At 42.5% G+C, this 22,305-nt stretch overlaps 1 protein-coding gene across 1 annotated transcript in view; it reads left to right on the forward strand.

The window, feature by feature from the left end:
• Positions 1–22,305, forward strand: part of LOC311150358 (seizure protein 6 homolog) — a gene marked incomplete at its 5' end in the record, with an annotated part of 101,592 nt that overhangs the window by 75,157 nt on the left and 4,130 nt on the right. Inside the window, one exon of the mRNA XM_084187770.1 lies at positions 20,568–20,762. Coding sequence (XP_084043896.1) covers positions 20,568–20,762 — 195 coding nt within the window. The remainder of the gene's footprint in view (positions 1–20,567; positions 20,763–22,305) is intronic.

The following is a 22,305-nucleotide window of genomic DNA, read 5'->3' on the forward strand; positions in this document are numbered from 1 at the left end:
GACGGAGGTTCACCTTCCAGCAGGACAATGACCCTAAGCATACTGCTAAAGCAACATTGAGTGGTTTAAGGGGAAACATTTGAGAATCTGTGTTATGACTTAAAGATTGTTGTACACCAGCGGAACCCATCCAACTTGAAGGAGCTGGAGCAGTTTTGCCTTGAAGAATGGACGCTCAAGTTTTCAGTTTTTTTGTCTTATTTCTTGTTTGTTTCACAATAAAAAATATTTTGCATCTTCAAAGTGGTAGGCATGTTGTGTAAATCAAATGATACAAACCCCCCAAAATCCATTTTAATTCCAGGTTGTAAGGCAACAAAATAGGAATAATGCCAAGGGGGGTGAACACTTTCGCAAGCCACTATTGCTTCAAATCCTATTATAACAATTGGATAACTTTAGGTGTTTCAGTAAGCAACTATGTGTTTTCTTCATTAGCAACAGATTGGCGCCGGAGGAGTTGGCTGCCGTTTTACGGGCTCCTAACCAATTGTGCTATTGCGTGTGTGTTTTCGTGTTATTTGTAACTTATTTTGTTTCTGCCACCGTCTCTTATGACCGAAAAGAGCTTCTGGATATCAGGACAGCGATTACTCACCTCGTACTGGACGAAGATTTTTTCTTTAACGAGTCGGACGCAAAGGATTTTCTTCAGACACCCGACAAGGCCCACATTCCGTTATTCGCATGAGAAAGCCTTGTAAGAATCCGACGGCGAGTGGGTAATCTGCTTTTACCATCAGACCTATTAGCCAACATACAATCATTGGATAACAAAATAGGCTAACTACGATCACGGATATCCTAACAACAGGACATTAAAAACTGTAATATCTTATGTTTCACCGAGTCGTAGCTGAACGACGACATGGATAACATACAGCTGGCGGGATATACGCTGCATCGGCAAGATAGAACAGCTGCCTCCGGTAAGACAAAGGGTGGCGGTCTGTGTATATTTGTAAACAACAGCTGGTGCACGAAATCTAATATTAAGGAAGTCTCAAGGTTTTGCTCACCTGAGGTAAAGTATCTCATGATAAGCTGTAGACCACACTATTTACCAAAAGTTTTTATCTATATTTTTTGTAGCTGTCTATTTACCACCACAAACCAATGCTGGCACTAAGACTGCACTCAATGAGCTGTATAAGGCCATAAGCAAACAGGAAAACGCCTCATCCAGAGGTGGCGCTCCTAGTGGCCGGGGACTTTAATGCAGGCAAACTTAAATCCATTTTACCTCATTTCTACCAGCATGTCACATGTGCAACCAGAGGGAAAAAAACTCTAGACCACCTTTACTCCACACACAGAGATGTGTACAAAACTCTCGCTCGCCCTCCATTTGGCAAATCTGACCATAATTCTATCATCCTGATTCCTGCTTACAAGCAAAAACTAAAGCAGGAAGCACCATTGACTCGGTCAATAAAGAAGTGGTCAGATGACGCAGATGCTAAGCTACAGGACTGTTTTGCTAGCACAGACTGTAATATGTTCACCGGCTTCATCAATAAGTGCATTAATGACGTCGTCCCCACAGTGACCATACGTACATATCCCAACCAGAAGCCATGGATTACAGGCAATATCCGCACTGAGCTAAAGGGTAGAGCTGCCGCTTTCAAGGAGCGGGACTCTAACCTGGACGCTTATAAGAGATTCCGCTATGCCCTCAGACCATCAAACCGGCAAAGCGGCAATACAGGACTAAGATTGAATCTTACTACACCGGCCCCGACGGATGTGGCAGGGCTTGCAAACTATTACAGACTACAAAGGGAAGCACAGCCACGAGCTGGCCAGTGACAAGAGCCTACCAGACAACACTGAGGCAAGCAACACTGAAACATGCATGAAAGCATCAGCTGTTCCGGACGACTGTGTGATCACGATCTCGTAGCCGATGTGAGTAAGACCTTTAAACAGGTCAACATTCACAAGGCCGCAGGGCCAGACAGATTACCAGGACGCGTACTCAGAGCATGCGCGGACCAACTGTCAAGTGTCTTCACTGGCATTTTCAACCTCTCCCTGACCGAGTGTAATACCTACATGTTTTAGAATCGCGAATGCGAAGGTAACCTGCCTAAATTACTACTGCCCCGTAGCACTCACTTCGGTAGCCATGAAGTGCTTTGAAAGGCTGGTCATGGCTCACATCAACACCATTATCCCAGAAACCCTAGACCCACTCCAATTTGCATAACGCCTCAACAGATCCACAGATCTATCTTAACTCTATTTCTTGAACTGCATTGTTGGTTAAGGGCTTGTAAGTAAGCATTTCATGGTAAGGTCTACACCTGCTGTATTTGGCGCATGTGACAAATCAAATTTGATTTGATTTGATTAACTTGGTCAAAACATTTATTTATTAAAGACTATCAGAAAGGATGTTGGTACTTATTTATTTTGATCCAAAGCCACGAATGAGTGAGTCACTCAGCTTTATGCTGACAAATATAGCTTTATGCTGCGGAATAGCCTACTAAATAGGCCAAGCCTAAACGAATATATTAAATTGGCTAAATAAGCTAGTACATTTCATAAATAAATGAAGTAGCTCAGGTTTTGAAAATATGGCCAACTTTTTTCCCCTCCCTATCCTCGCTGGACTCTCTTTCATTCAGTTTCTTCTTCACATCAGCAAAGAAGTACTCCGTGTTTCACAAACTCACTTTATATAGAGGGGCTATCACTCTTTCACACTGTGGTAAATAAAGCCAGTTTGTTATTTATAATTATTTATTTCTGTTTTCAGAGGGAGAGAAACCAAAAGCCCACCGTGCCTATTTTTCGAAAATCGTCAGTCCACATGTCAAGTGCGCCATTGTATTTACCCAAGTTCTCTCTCAACTCCAGGACCACTCACCAGCACATTTTTTTTTGCCTGATGCAGGACTCTAGTGCCAGAGAAGAGAGACTCTCGGACTGAAACATTCACACCTACATTAATTTATGAAAATATAGTACATTTGTGCCACAGTTTAGACTACCGATAGATCAGTGTTCTAACTCTCCCTTGTGATAGTGTGGTGCAATGACAGAATGATGCAATTTACCACAATCTGCCACCATCTACCACAAACGGTCACTTCATAAGCTCAAAACTTTTAAAGGAAGAACCACTGTAGCTATAGCTATCCACATGCTAACCTGCGTGCTAACATTACTAAAATTACTAGCAGCAGTAACAGTAAATACAGTTATAATGGCAAACGCAAACATTTGCTACCATGACATCCTGCAAGTTATATCCGCCAATAAAGATCAGGTAGTTCAGCAGAAATAAAGACATACCTTGAAATAAACAATGATATTTTACCATTCATTTCTGCAAAACATACAGTGTTGATGGAGTTGCTGTAGCTTGCTAGCTAGCTAGCTTATTCCATCCCCAAACAATATGCTAGATCCGAATGGGACAGCTCGTTTTGCATGGCACATTGCGCTTAGATAGCTGGCTATCTTCGTTTTTTATCATCTACCATCAACATAACATGACAAAAGTTTTGGGGCACTTTAGTATCTACTTACCCGATTCACCTCCATCACTGAAGTCGTCCGCCGTCGTGCTGTAACACCAGTGGTGTCAGTGGACTTGGAGCTGGCAGGATTTAACTGTTGGAACCGGTTTTTACTAGCCAGAGCTTCATGGTGAATCCATTATTCCACTGTTGGTAGCCATCGTAATCCTTTGGGGCAGAGTGAGACTGAATCACCAGGGGTTCCCCTGAACCATTCTGCCCGAAGCGGTCTGACTTTTTCCCAATAAATCAAACATTCCTACTGTTAAACAGTGCACTGCCGCCACCAACGGGCTGTTCTTCTCTTGACGTCAAAGCCGCAATGTATTGTTGGTACTGTATATGAGTTTTTTATAAATCTAATTCAAATTGCAAAAAATTAAAGTGTATAATTATTATACTTTTTAAAAACTTTTGCACCAATTTACGTTGATAGATATGTGGAAATATACAGTGCATTCAGGAAAGTATTCAGACAATTTTTCCACATTTTGTTACGTTACAGCCTTATTCTAAAATGGATTAAATAAGTAAAACATTTCATCAATAACCCATAATGACAAAGCAAAACCATATTTATTTTTTTGGGTGCAAATGTATTACAAATAAAAAGCAGAAATACCTTATTCATATAACTATTCAGACCCTTTGCTATGAGACTCGAAATTGAGCTCAGGTGCATCCTGTTTCCATTGATCATCCTTGAGATGTTTCTACAACTTGATTGGAGCCCACCTGTGGTAAAGTCAATTGATTGGACATGATTTGGAAAGGTACACACCTGTCTATATAAGGTCCCACAGTTGACAGTGCATGTCAGAGCAAAAATCAAGCCATGAGGTCGAAGGAATTGTCCGTAGAGCTCCGAGACAGGATTGTGTTGATGTGCAGATCTGGGGAAGGGTACCAAAACATTTCTACAGCATTGAAGGTCCCCAAGAACACAGTGGTCTCCATCATTCTTAAATGGAAGAAGTTTGGAACCACCAAGACTCTTCCTAGAGCTGGCCGCCTGGCCAAACTGAGCATTCGGGGGAGAAGGGCCTTGGTCAGGGAGGTGACCAAGAACCCGATGGTCACTCTGACAGAACTCCAGAGTTCCTCTGTGGAGATGGGAGAACCTTCCAGAAGGACAACCATTTCTGCTGCACTCCACCAATCAGGCCTTTATGGTAGTGGCCAGACGGAAGCCACTCCTCAGTAAAAGGCACAAGACAGCCCACTTGGAGTTTGCCAAAAGGCACCTAAAGGACTCTCAGACCATGAGAAATAAGATTCTCTGGTCTGATGAAACTAAGATTGAACTCTTTGGCCTGATAGCCAAGTGTCACGCCTGGGGGAAACCTGGCACCATCCCTACGGTGAAGCATGGTGGTGGCAGCATCATGCTGTGGGTTTGTTTTTCAATGGCAGGGCCTAGGAGACTAGTCAGGATCGAGGGAAAGATGAATGGAGAAAAGTACAGAGATCTTTGATGAAAACCTACTCGAGCGCTCAGGACCTCAGACTGGGGCGAAGGCTCACTTTCCAACCAGACAATGACCCTAAGCACACAGCCAAGACAACGCAGGAGTGGCTTCGGGACAGGTCTCTGAATGTCCTTGAGTGGCCCAGCCAGAGCCCAGACTTTAATCAGATCGAACATCTCTGGAGAGCCCTGAAAATAGCTGTGCAGCGACGCTCCCAATCCAACCTGACAGAGCTTGAGAGGATCTGCAGAGAAGAATGGGAGAAACTCCCCAAATGCAGGTGTGCCAAGCTTGTAGTGTCATACCCAAGAAGACTCAAGGCTGTAATCGCTGCCAAAGGTGCTTCAACTGAGTAAAGGGTCTTAATACGTATGTAAATGTCATATTTCAGTTTTTGCTTTGTCATTATAGGGTATTGTGTGTAGATTAATGAGAAAAACAACTATTTAATCAGTTTTAATGTAACAAAATGTGGAAAAAGTCAAGGTTGTCTGAATACTTTCTGAATGCACTGTATTGTGCAACATTCCCTTTAAGGGTCATTACTGTACCAACAACAGCTGCAAATCCCAATAAAACTGCTTCTCGTTTTGAAGTTCACTTTCCTTGCTTTGTCCAACAACACTATCATGAATCTAGCAAATACGTTTTGTGGTTCAGAGTGCACTATTTATTTAGTTTCATAGTGCAAATGTTTGCTAGCAAGTTTCTCACACTGGCTTTAGCCATGGGTGGAGCCGGGTGGTTGCCTAGCAACCAGACCTGGGTTCAAATACTATCTATATGAAAAACGAAAAACTACGTTTTAAGTGAGAAGTCATTGGTCTGAAGCCGAAAAACAAAGGAAATTCACGAGCACCACAATGCCTGCTCTACCAAGGTTTTCCAGCACACACCTTTACCTACTACAGTATGCTGGTCTGTTATACTTCAAACAATGTATAGGCATGTTGCTGAGGATTTAAACCTTCTCAAACAGCCTAATCATACTCTTAGAGGAGGTGCTCCCACAATAAATCAAATAAAATGTATTTATAAAGCCATTTTTACATCAGCAGATGTCACAAAGTGCTTATACAGAAACCCAGCCTAAAACCCCAAAGAGCAAGCAATGCAGATGTCGAAGCACGGTGGCTTGGAAAAACTCCCTAGAAAGACAGGAACCTAGGAAGAAACCTAGAGAGGAACCAGACTCTGAGGGGTGGCCAGTCCTCTTCTGGCTGTGCCGGGTGGAGATTATAAGAGTACATTGAGGGAAAAAAGTATTTGATCCCCTAATGATTTTGTACGTTTGCCCACTGACAAAGAAATGATCAGTCTATAATTTTAATGGTAGGTTTATTTGAACAGTGAGAGACAGAATAACAACAAAAAGATCCAGAGAAACGCATGTCAAAAATTTTATAAATTGATTTGCAATTTAATGAGGGAAATAAGTATTTGACCCCTCTGCAAAACATGACTTAGTACTTGGTGGCAAAACACTTGTTGGCAATCACAGAGGTAAGACGTTTCTTGTAGTTGGCCACCAGGTTTGCACACATCTCAGGAGGGATTTTGTTCCACTCCTCTTCTTTTTTTTCTTTTTTTGGGGGGGAATGTTCCACTCCTCTTTGCAGATCTTCTCCAAGTCATTAAGATTTCGAGGCTGACGTTTGGCAACTCGAACCTTCAGCTCCCTCCACAGATTTTCTATGGGATTAAGGTCTGGAGACTGGCTAGGCCACTCCAGGACCTTAATGTGTGCTTCTTCTTGAGCCACTCCTTTGTTGCCTTGGCCGTGTGTTTTGGGTCATTGTCATGCTGGAATACCCATCCACGACCCATTTTCAATGCACTGGCTGAGGGAAGGAGGTTCAAACCCAAGATTTGATGGTACATGGCCCCGTCCATCGTCCCTTTGATGCGGTGAAGTTGTCCTGTCCCCTTAGCAGAAAATCACCCCCAAAGCATAATGTTTCCACCTCCATGTTTGACGGTGGGGATGGTGTTCTTTGGGTCATAGGCAGCATTCATCCTCCTCCAAACACGGAGAGTTGAGTTGATGCCAAAGAGCTCGATTTTGGTCTCATCTGACCACAACACTTTCACCCAGTTCTCCTCTGAATCATGCAGATGTTCATTGGCAAACTTCAGACGGGCCTGTATATGTGCTTTCTTGAGCAGGGGGACCTTGCGGGTGCTGCAGGATTTCAGTCCTTCACGGCGTAGTGTGTTACCAATTGTTTTCTTGGTGACTATGGTCCCAGCTGCCTTGAGATCATTGACAAGATCCTCCCGTGTAGTTCTGGGCTGATTCCTCACCGTTCTCATGATCATTGCAACTCCACGAGGTGAGATCTTGAATGGAGCCCCAGGCCGAGGGAGATTGACAGGTCTTTTGTGTTTCTTCCATTTGCGAATAATCGCACTAACTGTTGTCACCTTCTCACCAAGCTGCTTGCCGATGGTCTTGTAGACCATTCCAGCCTTGTGTAGGTTTACAGTCTTGTCCCTGACATCCTTGGAGAGCTCTTTGGTCTTGGCCATGGTGGAGAGTTTGGAATCTGATTGATTGATTGCTTCTGTGGACAGGTGTCTTTTATACAGGTAACAAACTGAGATTAGGAGCACTCCCGTTAAGAGTGTGCGCCTAATCTCAGCTCATTACCTGTATAAAAGACACCTGGGAGCCAGAAATCTTTCTGATTGAGAAGGGGTCAAATACTTATTTCCCTCCTTAAAATGCAAATCAATTTATAACATTTTTGACATGGATTTCTCTGGATTTTGTTGTTGTTATTCTGTCTCTCACTGTTCAAATAAACCTACCATTAAAATTATTATTTTTCCCTCACTGTATATCTATTTTCTATTGTGTTATTGACTGTACGTTTTTGTTTATTCCATATGTAACTCTGTGTTGTTGTTGTTTTTATTGCACTGCTTTGCTTCATCTTGGCCAGGTCGCAGTTGTAAATGAGAACTTGTTCTCAACTGGCTTACCTGGTTAAATAAAGGTGAAATAAAATAAATAAACTCTGCGGTCCGACTCATCCCAAACCATCTCAATTTGGTTGAGGTCGGGGGATTGTGGAGGCCAGGTAATCTGATGCAGCACTCCATCACTCTCCTTCTTGGAACAATAGCCCTTACACAGCTTGGAGGTGTGTTGGGTCATTGTCCTGTTGAAAAACATATGATAGTCCCACTAAGCCCAAACCAGGTGGGATGGTGTATTGCTGCAGAATGCCGTGGTAGCCATGCTGGTTAAGTGTGCCTTGAATTCTAAATAAATCACAGACAGTGTCACCAGCAAAGCACCCCCACACCATAACACCTCCTCCTCCATGCCTTACGGTGGGAAATACACATGCGGAGATCATCCGTTCACCCACACCGCGTCTCACAAAGACACGGCGGTTGGAACCAAATATCTCCAATTTGGACTCCAGACCAAAGGAAAAATGTCCACCAGTCTAATGTCCATTGCTCATGTTTCTTGGCCCACGGAAGTCTCTTCATCTTATTTTACCTTTATTTAACTAGGCAAGTCAGTTAAGAAGAAATTGTTATTTACAATGACGGCCTACACCGGCCAACTGTGCGCTGCCCTATGAGACTCCCAATCACGGCCGGTTGTGATGCAGCCTGGAATCGAACCAGGGGGTCTGTAGTGACGCCTCATGCACTGAGATGCAGTGCCTTAGACCACTGCGCCACTTTAGTAGTGTTTTCTTTGCAGCAATTCAACCATGAAGGCCTGATTCACACAGCCTCCTCTGAAGAGTTGATGTTGAGATGTGTCTGTTACTTGAACTCTGTGAAGCATTTATTTGGGCTGCAATTTCTGAGACTGGTAACTCTAATGAACTTATCCTCTGCAGCAGAGGTAACTCTGGGTCTTCCATTCCTGTGGTGGTCCTCATGAGAGCCAATTTCATCATAGCACATGATGGTTTCAAAGTTCCATATGTGTTATTTCAGGTTTGATGTCTACAATGTAGAAAATAGTAAAAATAAAGAAATACCCTTGAATGAGTAGGTGTTCTAAAACTTTTGACCGGTAGTGCATACCTAAAGGGGTCCTAAAATTCCAAATCAAATGGCTAAATGATTAAACAACTCCATATGCTAGTTTAGTAGATATTGCCATCTAAGGGCTTAGACTTACAGTGGTTAAAGTGGCAACTACAGAGTTTACATGAGACAAGTGATAACTGACAGAGTTGTGGACTCGAGTCACATGACCTGGACTCGAGTCTAACTTGAGTCACAAATTTGATGATTTGAGACTCGACTTGACAGAAAATAAAATGACTTGACTTGGACTTGGAGCCTCAAGACTCGGGACTCAACTTTGACTTGAGACTGATGACTTGAAATTATCTGGCCAGGTTTTGTAATGTTTTGTCACTCATTCTGTGGCACAGAGACTACGTGGATTACTCTACACGCAGCCAGAGACAGTAGCCGCAGCATCGCCTATGCAAAAAAAACTGCAACAGATTGCCTAGTGAAACGCACACTCGGAACTCTGATTGGACCAGCAAACTGTCAATCAACACAGGTCGGGTGGTGAGCTAGCGAACAGATTGCTGATTTGCTGTACAGCTATAGGATCTGGTGCCTAGCAAACGTCAAATTATAGGAAGAGAGGATTGCCATAATAAATAAATATGCAGCTCCAAAAATTGTTTGGTGATCAAAAATAGTAACTGTTTATTTTGCCAGCTCATCAGCAATGGGGCAACAATTACTAGCAAAGGCCGACTGGTATTTTGTTTGAAATTGATAATCTACATACAGTTGAAGTCGGAAGTTTACATACACCTTAGCCAAATACATTTAAACTCAGTTTTTCACAATTCCTGACATTTAATCCTAGTAAAAATTCCCTGTCTTAGGTCAGTTAGGATCACTACTTTATTTTATGAATATGAAATGTCTAAATAATAGTAGAGAGAATTATTTATTTCACCTTTTTTTTCTTTCATTACATTCCCAGTGGGTCAGATGTTTACATACACTCAATTCGTATTTGTTAGCATTGCCTTTAAATTGTTTAACTTGGGTCAAACGTTCCGGGTAGCCTTCCACAAGCTTCCCACAGTAAGTTGGGTGAATTTTGGCCCATTCCTCCTTCTATAGGATTGAGGTCAGGACTTTGTGATGGCCACTCCAATACCTTGACTTTGTTGTCCTTAAGCCATTTTGCCACAACTTTGGAAGTATGCTTGGGGTCATTGTCCATTTTGAAGACCCATTTGCGACCAAACTTTAACTTCCTGACTGATGTCTTGAGATGTTGCTTCAATATATCCACATCATTTTCCTTCCTCATGATGCCATCTATTTTGTGAAGTGCACCAGTACCTCCAGCAGCAAAGCACCCCCACAGCATGATGTTGCCACCCCCGTGCTTCACGGTTGGGATGGTGTTTTCTGCTTGCAAGCTATCCCCTTTTTCCTCCAAACATAACGATGGTCATTATGGCCAAACAGTTATATTTTTGTTTCATCAGACCAGAGGACATTTCTCCCAAAAGTACGATCTTTGTCCCCATGTGCAGTTACAAACTGTAGTCTGGCTTTTTTATGGCGGTTTTGGAGCAGTGGCTTCTTCCTTGCTGAGCGTCCTTTCAGGTTATGTCGATATAGGACTCGTTTTACTGTGGATATAGATACTTTTGTACCTGTTTCCTCCAGCATCTTCACAAGGTCCTTTGCTGTTGTTCTGGGATTGATTTGCACTTTTCGCACCAAAGTACGTTCATCTCTAGGAGACAGAATGCGTCTCCTTCCTGAGCGGTATGACGGGTTCGTGGTCCCATGGTGTTTATACTTGCGTACTATTGTTTGTACAGATCAACGTGGTACCTTCAGGCGTTTGGAAATTGCTCCCAAGGATGAACCAGACTTGTGGAGGTCTACAATTCTTTTTCTGAGAGCTTGGCTGATTTCTTTTGATTTTGCCATGATGTCAAGCAAAGAGGCACTGAGTTTGAAGGTAGGCCTTGAAATACATCCACAGGTACACCTCCAATTGACTCAAATGATGTCAATTAGCCTAACAGAAGCTTCTAAAGCCATGACATCATTTTCTGGAATTTTCCAAGCTGTTTAAAGGCACAGTCAACATAGTGTATGTAAACTTCTGACCCACTGGAATTGTGATACAGTGAATTATAAGTGAAATAATCTGTCTGTAAACAATTGTTGGAAAAATGACTTGTGTCATGCACAAAGTAGATGTCCTAACCGACTTGCCAAAACTATAGTTTGTTAACAAGAAATGTGTGGAGTGGTTGAAAAACGAGTTTTAATGACTCCAACCTAAGTGTATGTAAACTTCCGACTTCAACTGTATGAAGCTTGCATTTGGAATTTGTTTAAAATGAATTATTACTATGGCACCATAGGCGCGGCTCTTCACTTGTGCTCTACAAACTCCCGCCAGTGGAGAGTGCTTTTTTTCTCTTGTTTAAATGCATAGGCCCTATGTGGTAAATATATATTCCATTTAATACTACAATAATTGCTAGAGTTTTATCATTCCAGCCCTGTACCGTTTATTGCAAATACATCTACACTCTGAGCATGTCAACCTGCCTTGCCTTCTGCTGATTTCATGCCCTTACTACTGCTACAAGGTCACAATTACATAGGCTAATCAAAATGTGTTGTAGACAAAATAATGAAAAGGGCTGTCTGGTAGCCTCAATAAATATACAAAGATTTGTAGTTGAACAAGTCATTGCATGTATAGATACATTTGTTTACTTTAATTGAGACTTGACTTGTAAACTTGTGACTCGACTAGACTTGACTTGCTCTTAGAAGGCTTGGATTCGAGTCTTGACCCGTTCTACTTAGGACTCGACTTGAGACTCGGAACTTGTGACTTGAGACTTGCTTGTGACTCAAACAATAGTGACTTGGTCCCACCTCTGATAACTGAGCAATGCATTTTCAACCAATTCATGTTTAAAAGAGAATGAACAAAATTGAAAATGTAAACAACAAAAACTAAATCAAACCCACTTAAATATATATTAAAAATAACTTAAAAAATTAAAAAGTCTGTCCTCTCAGGCCACTACTCTACTACCACATATCTACAATACAAAATATGTTTGTGGAGAGTGTGAGTGTTACCATGTATATTTGTATGCGTGTCTGTCCAGTCCCCTCTGTTCCATAAGGTGTATTTGTATCTGTTTTTTAAAATCAGATTCTACTGCTTGCATCACTTACCTGAAGTGGAATAGAGTTCAATGTAGCCATGGCTCTATGTAGTACTGTGCACCTGGCATAGTGTGCTCTGCACTTGGGGATTCAAATCAAATCAAATGTTATTTGTCACATACACGTGTTTAGCAGATGTTATTGCGGGTGTAGCGAAATGATTGTGCTTCTAGCTCTGACAGTGCAGTAATATCTAACAAGTAATATCTAACAATTTCACAACATATACCCAATACACACAAATCTAAGTAAGGAATGGAATTAAGAATATATACATGGACGAGCAATGACAGAGCGGCATGGACTAAGATACAGTAGAATATTATAGAATACAGTAAATACATATGAGATGAGTAATGCTAGATATGTAAACATTATTAAAGTGACTACTGTTCCATTTCTTAAAGTGGCCAGTGATTTTATATAGGGAGCAGCAGCATCTAATTTGCTAGTGATGGCTATTTAACAGTCTGATGGCCTTGAGATAGAAGCTGTTTTTCAGTCTCTCGATCTCAGCTTTGATGCATCTGTGCTGACCTCGCCTTCTGGATGATAATGGGGTGAACAGGCAGTGGCTCAGGTGGTTGATGTCCTTGATGATCTTTTTGGCCTTCCTTTGACATTGGGTGCCTTAGGTGTCCTGGAGGGCGGGTAGTTTGCCCCCGGTAATGCGTTCGGCAGACCGCACCACCCTCTGGAGAGCCCTGCGGTTGCGGGAGGTGCAGTTGCCATACCAGACGGTGATACAGCCCGACAGGATGCTCTCAATTGTGCATCTGTAAAAGTTTGTGAGGGTTTTAGGTGCCGAGCCAAATTTCTTCAGCCTCCTGAGGTTGAAGAGGCTCTGTTGCGCCTTCTTCGCCACACTGTCTGCATGGGGTGGACCATTTCAGTTTGTCAGTAATGAGTACGCCAAGGAACTTGAAGCTTTCCACTTTCTCCACTGCGGACCATCGATGTGGATAGGGGGGTGCACCCTCTGCTGTTTCCTGAAGTCCACAATCATCTCCTTTGTTTTGTTGATGTTGAGTGAGAGGATATTTTCCTGGCACCACACTCCCAGAGCCCTCACCTCCTCCCTGTATGCTGTCTCGTCATTGTTGGTAATCAAGCCTACTACTGTTGTGTAGTCTGCAAACTTGATGATTTGAGTTGGAGGCGTGCTTGGCCACACAGTCATGGGTGAACAGGGAGTAAAGGAGGGGGCTTAGCACGCCCCAGTGTTGAGGATCAGCGAATTGGAGGTGTTGTTTCCTACCTTAACCAACTGGGGGTGGCCTGTCAGGAAGTCCAGGACCCAGTAGCACAGGATGGGGTTCAGACCCAGGGCCTTGAGCTTAATGATGAGCTTGGAGGGTACTATGGTGTTAAATGCTGAGCTATAGTCAATGAACAGCATTCTTACATAGGAATTACTCTTGTCCAGATGGGATAGGGCAGTGTGCAGTGTGAAGGTGATTGCTTCGTCTGTAGATTTATTGGGGCGCTAAGCAAATTGAAATGGGTCTAGGGTGACAGGTAAGGTAGAGGTGATATGGTCCTTGACTAGTCTCTCAAAGCACTTCATGATGACAGAGGTGAGTGCTATGGGGCGATAGTCATTTAGTTCAGTTACCTTTGCTTTCTTGGGTACAGGAACAATGGTGGCCATCTTGAAGCATGTGGGGACAGCAGACTGGGATAGGGAGAGATTGAATTTGTCCGTAAACACACCAGCCAGCTGGTCTGCGCAAGCTCTGAGGACGCGGCTAGGGATGCCGTCTGGGCCGGCAGCCATGTAGGGGTTAACATGCTTAAATGTCTTACTCACGTTGGCCACGGAGAAGGAGAGCCCACAGTCCTTGGTCGTGGGCCTCGTTGGTGGCACTGTGTTATCCTCAAAGCGGGCAAAGAAGGTGTTTAGCTTGTCCGGAAGCAAGACATCAGTGTCGGCGACGTGGCTGGTTTTCCTTTTGTAGTCTGTGATTGTCTGTAGACCCTGCCACATACGTCTTGTGTCTGAGCCGTTGAATTGTGACTCCACTTTGTCTCTATACTGATGTTTTGCCTGTTTAATTGCCTTGCGGAGTGAATAGCTACACTGTTTGTATTCTGCCATAATCCCAGTCACCTTGCCATGGTTAAATGCGGTGGTTCACGCTTTCATTTTTGCGCGAATGCTTCCATCTATCCACGGTTTCTGGTTAGGGTAGGTTTTAATAGTCACAGTGGGCACAACATATCCTACACACTTCCTGATATACTCAGTCACTGTTTCAGTGTATTCGTCTAAATTATTTTCGCAAGCTACCTGGAACATATCCCGGTCCGCGTGATCAAAACAATCTTGAAGCGTGGATTACGATTGGTCAGACCATCGTTGAATAGTCCTTAGCACAGGTACTTCCTGTTTGAGTTTCTGCCTATAGGAAGGGAGGAGCAAAATGGAGTCATGGTCAGATTTGCCAAAAGGATGGCGGGGGAGGGCCTCATAACCATCCCGGAAGTTCGAATAGCAATGGTCGAGAATCTTAGCAGCCTGAGTACAACAGTCAATATGTTGATAGAACTTTGGCAGTCTAGTCCTCAAATTTGCTTTGTTAAAATCCCCAGCTACAATAAATGCAGCCTCAGGATATGTGGTTTCCAGTTTGCATAAAATCCAGTGAAGTTCTTTGAGGGCCGTCGTGGTATCGGCTTGAGGGGTGACTATAACTGAAGAAAATTATCTTGGGAGATAATACAGCATTTGATTGTGAGGTATTCTAGATCGGGTGAACAAAAGGACTTGAGTTCATGAATGTTACTACAATTACACCATGAGTCGTTAATCATGAAACACACACCTTCGCTCTTCTGCTTCCCGGAGAGATATTTATTTCTGTCTGCGCGATGAACTGAGAACCCATCTGGCTGGACCGATTTCGACAGAATATCCAGAGAGAGCCATGTTTCCGGGAAACAAAGTATGTTACAGGCCTTGATGTCTCTCTAGAAGGAAATCCTTGCCCAGAGCTCGTCGACTTTGTTATCCAAAGACTGAACATTAGCGAGTAATATACTTGGAAGCGGTGGGTGGTGTGCACGCCTCCTAAGTCGAACCAGCAGGCTGCTCCGAGTGCCTCTTCTCTGCCGGCGATGTTTTGGATCAGCCGCTGGAATCAGTTCAATTGCCCTGGGGAGAGCAAACAAAGGATCTGCTTCGGGAAAGTCGTATTCCTGGTCATAATGCTGTTAGTTCTGGTGAGTTACCGCCGCTCTGATATCCAATAGTTTTTCCCGGCTGTATGTAATGATACAAAACACTTTCTGAGCTTATAATGTAAAAAATAATACATAAAAAAATGAAATACCGCAAAGTTTCCTAAGAGCTAGTCGCGAGGCCGCCATCTTCGTCGGCGCCAATGTTTTACATTGTGAGGAGACCTCTGGTGGCATGTCTTGTGGGGTATGCATGGGTGTCCGAGCTGTGTGCTAGTATTTTAAACAGAAAGCTTGCTGCATTAAACATGTCAATACAAAAACAAGTAGTGATGAAGTCAATCTCTCCTCTACTTTGAGCCATGAGAGATTGACATGCATATTATTAATGATAGCTCTCCATGTACATTTAAGGGCCAGCCGTGCTGCCCTGTTCTGAGCCAATTGTAATTTACAGGGGGTGTAAAGCCATAACACATACGTTTTTTCAGCAACAGACTATGATCGATAATGTCAAAAGTCACACTGAAGTCTAACAAAACAGCCCCCACAATCCTTTCATCATCAATTTATCTCAGCCAATCATCAGTCATTTGTGTAAGTGCTGTGCTTGTTAAATGTCCTTCCCTATAAGCGTGCTGAAAGTCTGTTGTCAATTTGATTACTGTAAAATAGAATTTTTTTCCCAAACGTTTACTAAGGGTTGGTAACAGGCTGATTGGTCGACTATTTGAGCCAGTAAAGGGGGCTTTACTATTTTTAGGTAGTGGAATGACTTTTGCTTCCCTCCAGGCTGAGGGCACACATTTTCCAGTAGTCTTAAAATGAAGATATGGCAAATAGGAGTGGCAATATCGTCTGCTATTATCCTCAGTAATTTTCCATCCAAGTTGTCAGACCCCAGTGTCTTGTCATTGTTGATAGACAACAATCATTTTTTCCACCTCTTCCACACTCACTTTACGGAATTCAAAATTACAATGCGCTTGTCTTTCATAATTTAGTCAGATATACTTGGATGTGTAGTGTCAGTGTTTGTTGCTGGAATGTCATGCCTAAGTTTTATAATGTTGCCAATAAAATAAAATAAAGTATGTGGCAGTATAAGTGGGTTTTGAGATGAATGAGCTATCTGATTCAATGAATGATGGAGCTGAGTTTGCCTTTTTGCCCAAAATGTCATTGAAGGTGCTCCAAAGCTTTTTACTATCATTCTTTGTAATTTATCTTTGTTTCATAGTATAGTTTCATTCTTATTTTTTTAAAATTCAGTTTAGTCACATGATTTCTCAATTTGCAGTATGTTTGCCAATCGGTTGTGTTGCCAGACTTATTTGCCACACCTATTGCCTTATGCCTCTCAACTATACAATTTTTCAATTCCTCATCAATCCAAGTGGATTTAACAGTTTTAACAGTCCATTTTCTTAATAGTAACTGGAATAAGCAATTTCATAAATGTGTCAAGTGCAGTGTCTGATTGGTCCAGCAAATATTCTTTACATCATCAACATAGGAATCACTACAAAACGTATTGTATGAGCTCTTATACACTATATTAGGCTCAGCCTTTGGAACTTTGGTTTTCCTAGATATGGCTACAATATTGTGATCACAGATTTGGATACTGCTTTAAAGCAGATTTCTGCAGCATTCGTAAAGATGTTATCAATACATGATGATGATGATGTCATTCCTGTGCTGTTTGTTAATGCCCTGGTAGGATTACTGATAACCTGAACCAGGTTGCAGGCACTGATTACAGTTTGAAGCGTTTTCTTGAGTGGGCAGCTTGCTGAAAGCCAGTCAATATTTAGGTCACCCAGAAAATATACACTATATATACAAAAGTATGTGGACACCCCTTCAAATTAGTGGATTCGGCTATTTCAGCCACAACAGTTGCTGACAGGTGTATAAAATTGAGCACACTGCCATGCAATCTCCATAGGTAAACATTGGCAGTAGAATGGCCTTACTGAAGAGCTCAGTGACTTTCAACGTGGCACCATCATAAGATGCCACCTTTCCAATGTCAGTTCGTCAAATTTCTGCCCTGATATAGCTGCCCCGGTCAACTGTAAGTGCTGTTATTGTGAAGTGGACACGTCTAGGAGTAACAACGGCTGAGCCGTGAAGTGGTAGGAGACACAAGCTCACAGAACGGGACCGCCGAGTGCTGAAGCGTCTTAGCGCATACAGTGGGGAAAAAAAGTATTTAGTCAGCCACCAATTGTGCAAGTTCTCCCACTTCAAAAGATGAGAGAGGCCTGTAATTTTCATCATAGGTACACGTCAACTATGACAGACAAAATGAGAAAAAGAAATCCAGAAAATCACATTGTAGGATTTTTAATGAATTTATTTGCAAATTATGGTGGAAAATAAGTATTTGGTCAATAACAAAAGTTTCTCCATACTTTGTTATATACCCTTTGTTGGCAATGACACAGGTCAAACGTTTTCTGTAAGTCTTCACAAGGTTTTCATACTGCTGGTATTTTGGCCCATTCCTCCATGCAGATCTCCTCTAGAGCAGTGATGTTTTGGGGCTGTCGCTGGGCAACACAGACTTTCAACTCCCTCCAAAGATTTTCTATGGGGTTGAGATCTGGAGACTGGCTAGGCCACTCCAGGACCTTGAAATGCTTCTTACGAAGCCACTCCTTCGTTGCCCGGGCGGTGTGTTTGGGATCATTGTCATGCTGAAAGACCCAGCCACGATTCATCTTCAATGCCCTTGCTGATGGAAGGAGGTTTTCACTCAAAATCTCACAATACATGGCCCCATTCATTCTTTCCTTTACACGGATCAGTCGTCCTGGTCCCTTTGCAGAAAAACAGCCCCAAAGCATGATGTTTCCACCCCCATGCTTCACAGTAGGTATGGTGTTCTTTGGATGCAACTCAGCATTCTTTGTCCTCCAAACACGACGAGTTTAGTTTTTACCAAAAAGTTATATTTTGGTTTCATCTGACCATATGACATTCTCCCAATCCTCTTCTGGATCATCCAAATGCACTCTAGCAAACTTCAGACGGGCCTGGACATGTACTGGCTTAAGCAGGGGGACACGTCTCGCACTGCAGGATTTGAGTCCCTGGCGGCGTAGTGTGTTACTGATGGTAGGCTTTGGTACTTTGGTCCCAGCTCTCTGCAGGTCATTCACTAGGTCCCCCCGTGTGGTTCTGGGATTTTTGCTCACCGTTCTTGTGATCATTTTGACCCCACGGGATGAGATCTTGCGTGGAGCCCCAGATCGAGGGAGATTATCAGTGGTCTTGTATGTCTTCCATTTCCTAATAATTGCTCCCACAGTTGATTTCTTCAAACCAAGCTGCTTACCTATTGCAGATTCAGTCTTCCCAGCCTGGTGCAGGTCTACAATTTTGTTTCTGGTGTCCTTTGACAGCTCTTTGGTCTTGGCCATAGTGGAGTTTGGAGTGTGACTGTTTGAGGTTGTGGACAGGTGTCTTTTATACTGATAACAAGTTCAAACAGGTGCCATTAATACAGGTAACGAGTGGAGGACAGAGGAGCCTCTTAAAGAAGAAGTTACAGGTCTGTGAGAGCAAGAAATCTTGCTTGTTTGTAGGTGACCAAATACTTATTTTCCACCATAATTTGCAAATAAATTCATTAAAAATCCTACAATGTGATTTTCTGGACAAAAAATTCTCCATTTGTCTGTCATAGTTGACGTGTACCTATGATGAAAATGACAGGCCTCTCTCATCTTTTTAAGTGGGAGAACTTGCACAATTGGTGGCTGACTAAATACTTTTTTTCCCCACTGTAAAAATCGTCTGTCCTTGGTTGCAACACTCACTACCGAGTTCCAAACTGCACAAGAACTGTTCGTCGGGAGCTTCATGAAATGGGTTTCCATGGCCGAGCAGCCATACACAAGCCTAAGATCACCATGCGCAATGCCAAGCGTCGGCTGGAGTGGTGTAAAGATCACCGCCATTGCACTCTGGAGCAGTAGAAACGCGTTCTCTGGAGTGATGAATCACGCTTCACCATCTGGCAGTCCGACGGACGAATCTGGGTTTGGTGGATGACAGGAGAACGCTACATGACCTAATTTATAGTGCCAACTGTAAAGTTTGGTGGAGGAGGAATAATGGTCTGGGGCTGTTTTTCATGGTTCGGGCTAGGCCCCTTAGTTCCAGTAAAGGGACATTTTAATGAAATATATATGTAAATATTTGTTTTATTCACCCGCTTATACTGTTTTGTACACTGAGTAAACAAAACATTAGGAACACTTTCCTAATATTGAGTTGCACCCCTTTTTGCCCTCAGAACAGCCTCAATTCGTCGGGGCATGGACTCTACAAGGTGTCGAAAGCGTTCCACAGGGATGCTGGCCCATGTTGACCCCAATGCTTCCCACCACAGGAGGCTGATGGTGGACGGCTCATAATAATGGCTTGAACGGAGCGAATGGAATAGCGTCAAACACATGAAAACCATGTGTTTGATACCATTCCACTGATTTCGTCCTCCCCAATTAAGGTGCCACCAAACTCCTGTGCTTCCCACGGTTGTGTCAAGTTGGCTGGATGTCCTTTGGGTGGTGGACCATTCTTCCCAGCAGCGTTGCAGTTCTTGACACACTCAAACCGATGTGCCTAGTAGATACCCCGTTCAAAGGCACTTAAATATTTTGTTTACATTTTAGTCATTTAGCAGACGCTCTTATCCAGAGAGACTTACAGTTAGTGAGTGCATACATTTTTTTCATACTGGCCCTGGCGTTGCAAGCGCCATGCTCTACCAACTGAGCTCTACGGGAACGCCCTCTGAATGGCACACATACACAATCCATGTTTCAATTGTTTCAAGGCTTACAAATCTACACTGATTGAAGTGGATTTAACTGGTGACATCAATAAGGGATCATAGCTTTCACCTGGTCAGTCTATGTCATGGAAAGAGCAGGTGTTCCTAATGTTTTTCATACTCAGTGTATATTAAAATGCATTAGTTTTCTATATGGGTTTATTCTGGGACAATGGACAATCATCTACATATCAGAAAATAAGCGTGCTGGTGTTTACTAATTTACCTCTGTTTCATCTGTAGTGCCAGAGTAGATTTTTTTATTTATTATAAAAATATTACATAATATCTTGTATACCCTTATCGCAGTCCAGCAGTGTCCTGATCCGGGGGAGGTGGTGAACGGAGCACGTTCGGTACGCCCAGAGTCTGGATTCGCTGTTGGAACAGTTGTGCGCTTCTCCTGTAACCAGGGTTACCAGCTGGAGGGCCCTGGCCAGATTTCCTGCCATGGACGGGATACGGGCACCCCCAAGTGGAGTGACCGCAGCCCCAAATGTGTCTGTAAGTCACTCCCCTGGGTGTTTGTCTGTGTGTGTTGAGATGGATGTCAAACACTGTAATCCTACACTTTTTGTTTTTGAAGTGCCTTCAAAAAGTATTCACACCCCTTGACTTTTTCCACATTTTGTTGTGTTAACATTTATTTAATTGTCATTTTTTTGTCAACGATCAACACATAATATTGTAATGTCAATTCCAGTGGAAGAAAAAATCTAATATTTGTTTTAAAAAAGGACAAATAAAACACTAAAACACTGGATTAGATAAGTATTCAACCCCCTGAGTCAATACATGTTAGAATCAGCTTTGGCAGTGATTGCAGCTGAGTCTTTCTGGGTAAGTCTCTAAGAGCTTTCCACACCTTGATTGCGCAACATTTGCCAATTATTATTTTCAAAATTCTTCAAGCTCAGTCAAATTGGTTACTAGACAACTATTTTCAGGTCTTGCCATAGATTTTCAAGCAGATTTAAGTCAAACTGTAACTCGGCCACTCAGGAACATTCACTGTCTTGGTAAGCAACTCCAGTGTAGATTTGGCCTTGTGTTTTAGGTTATTGTCCTGCTGAAAGATGAATTCATCTCCCAGTGTCTGGTGGAAAGCAGACTGAACCTTTCCTCTAGGAGTTTGCCTTAGATCAATTCCATTTATTTTTTATCCTGAAAAACTCCCCAGTCCGTTTGCCTGAGCTTAGCTCAATTCCATTTATTTTTTATCCTGAAAAACTCCCCAGTCCTTAACAATTACAAGCATACCCATAACATGATGCTGCCACCACTATGCTTGAAAATATGGAGAGTGGTACTCAGTAATGTGTTGTATTGGATTTGCCCCAAACATAACGCTTTGTATTGAGGACAAAAAGTGAATTTCTTTGCCAAATTTTTTGCAGTATTACTTTAGTGCCTTGTTGCAAACAGGATGCATGTTTTAGAATATTTGTATTATGTACAAGCTTCCTTTTTTTCACTCTGCCAATTAGGTTAATATTGTGGAGTAACTACAAAGCTGTTGATCCATCCTCAGTTTTCTCTTATCACAGCCATTAAACTCTGTAACTGTTTTAAAGTCGCCTAATGGTGAAATCCTTGAGCGGTTTCCTTCCTCTCCAGCAAGTGAGTTAGGAAGGACGCCTGTATCTTTTGTAGAGACTGGGTGTATTGATACACCATGCAACGTGTAATTAATAACTTCAACTTGCTCAAAGGGATATTCAATGTCTGCTTTTTAAAAATGTTAACCATCTACCAATATATCTTTGTGGTTGAATCTGTGTTTGAAATTCACTGCTCGACTGAGGGACCTTACAGATAATTATATGTGTGGGGTACAGAGACAAGGTAGTCATTCAAAAATCATGTTAAAAACTTTTCTTGCACACAGAGTGAGTGCATGCAACTTATGTGACTTATTAAGCACATTTTTACTCCTGAACTTATTTAGGCTTGCCAAAACAAAGGGGTTGAATACTTACTGACTCAAGACATTTCAGCTTTTCATTTATAATTAATTTGTAAACATTTTGAAAAACATAATTCCACT

The sequence above is a fragment of the Coregonus lavaretus genome (genome assembly GCF_964263955.1).
Source record: "Coregonus lavaretus genome assembly, chromosome: 2".
Classification (NCBI taxonomy): domain Eukaryota; kingdom Metazoa; phylum Chordata; class Actinopteri; order Salmoniformes; family Salmonidae; genus Coregonus; species Coregonus lavaretus.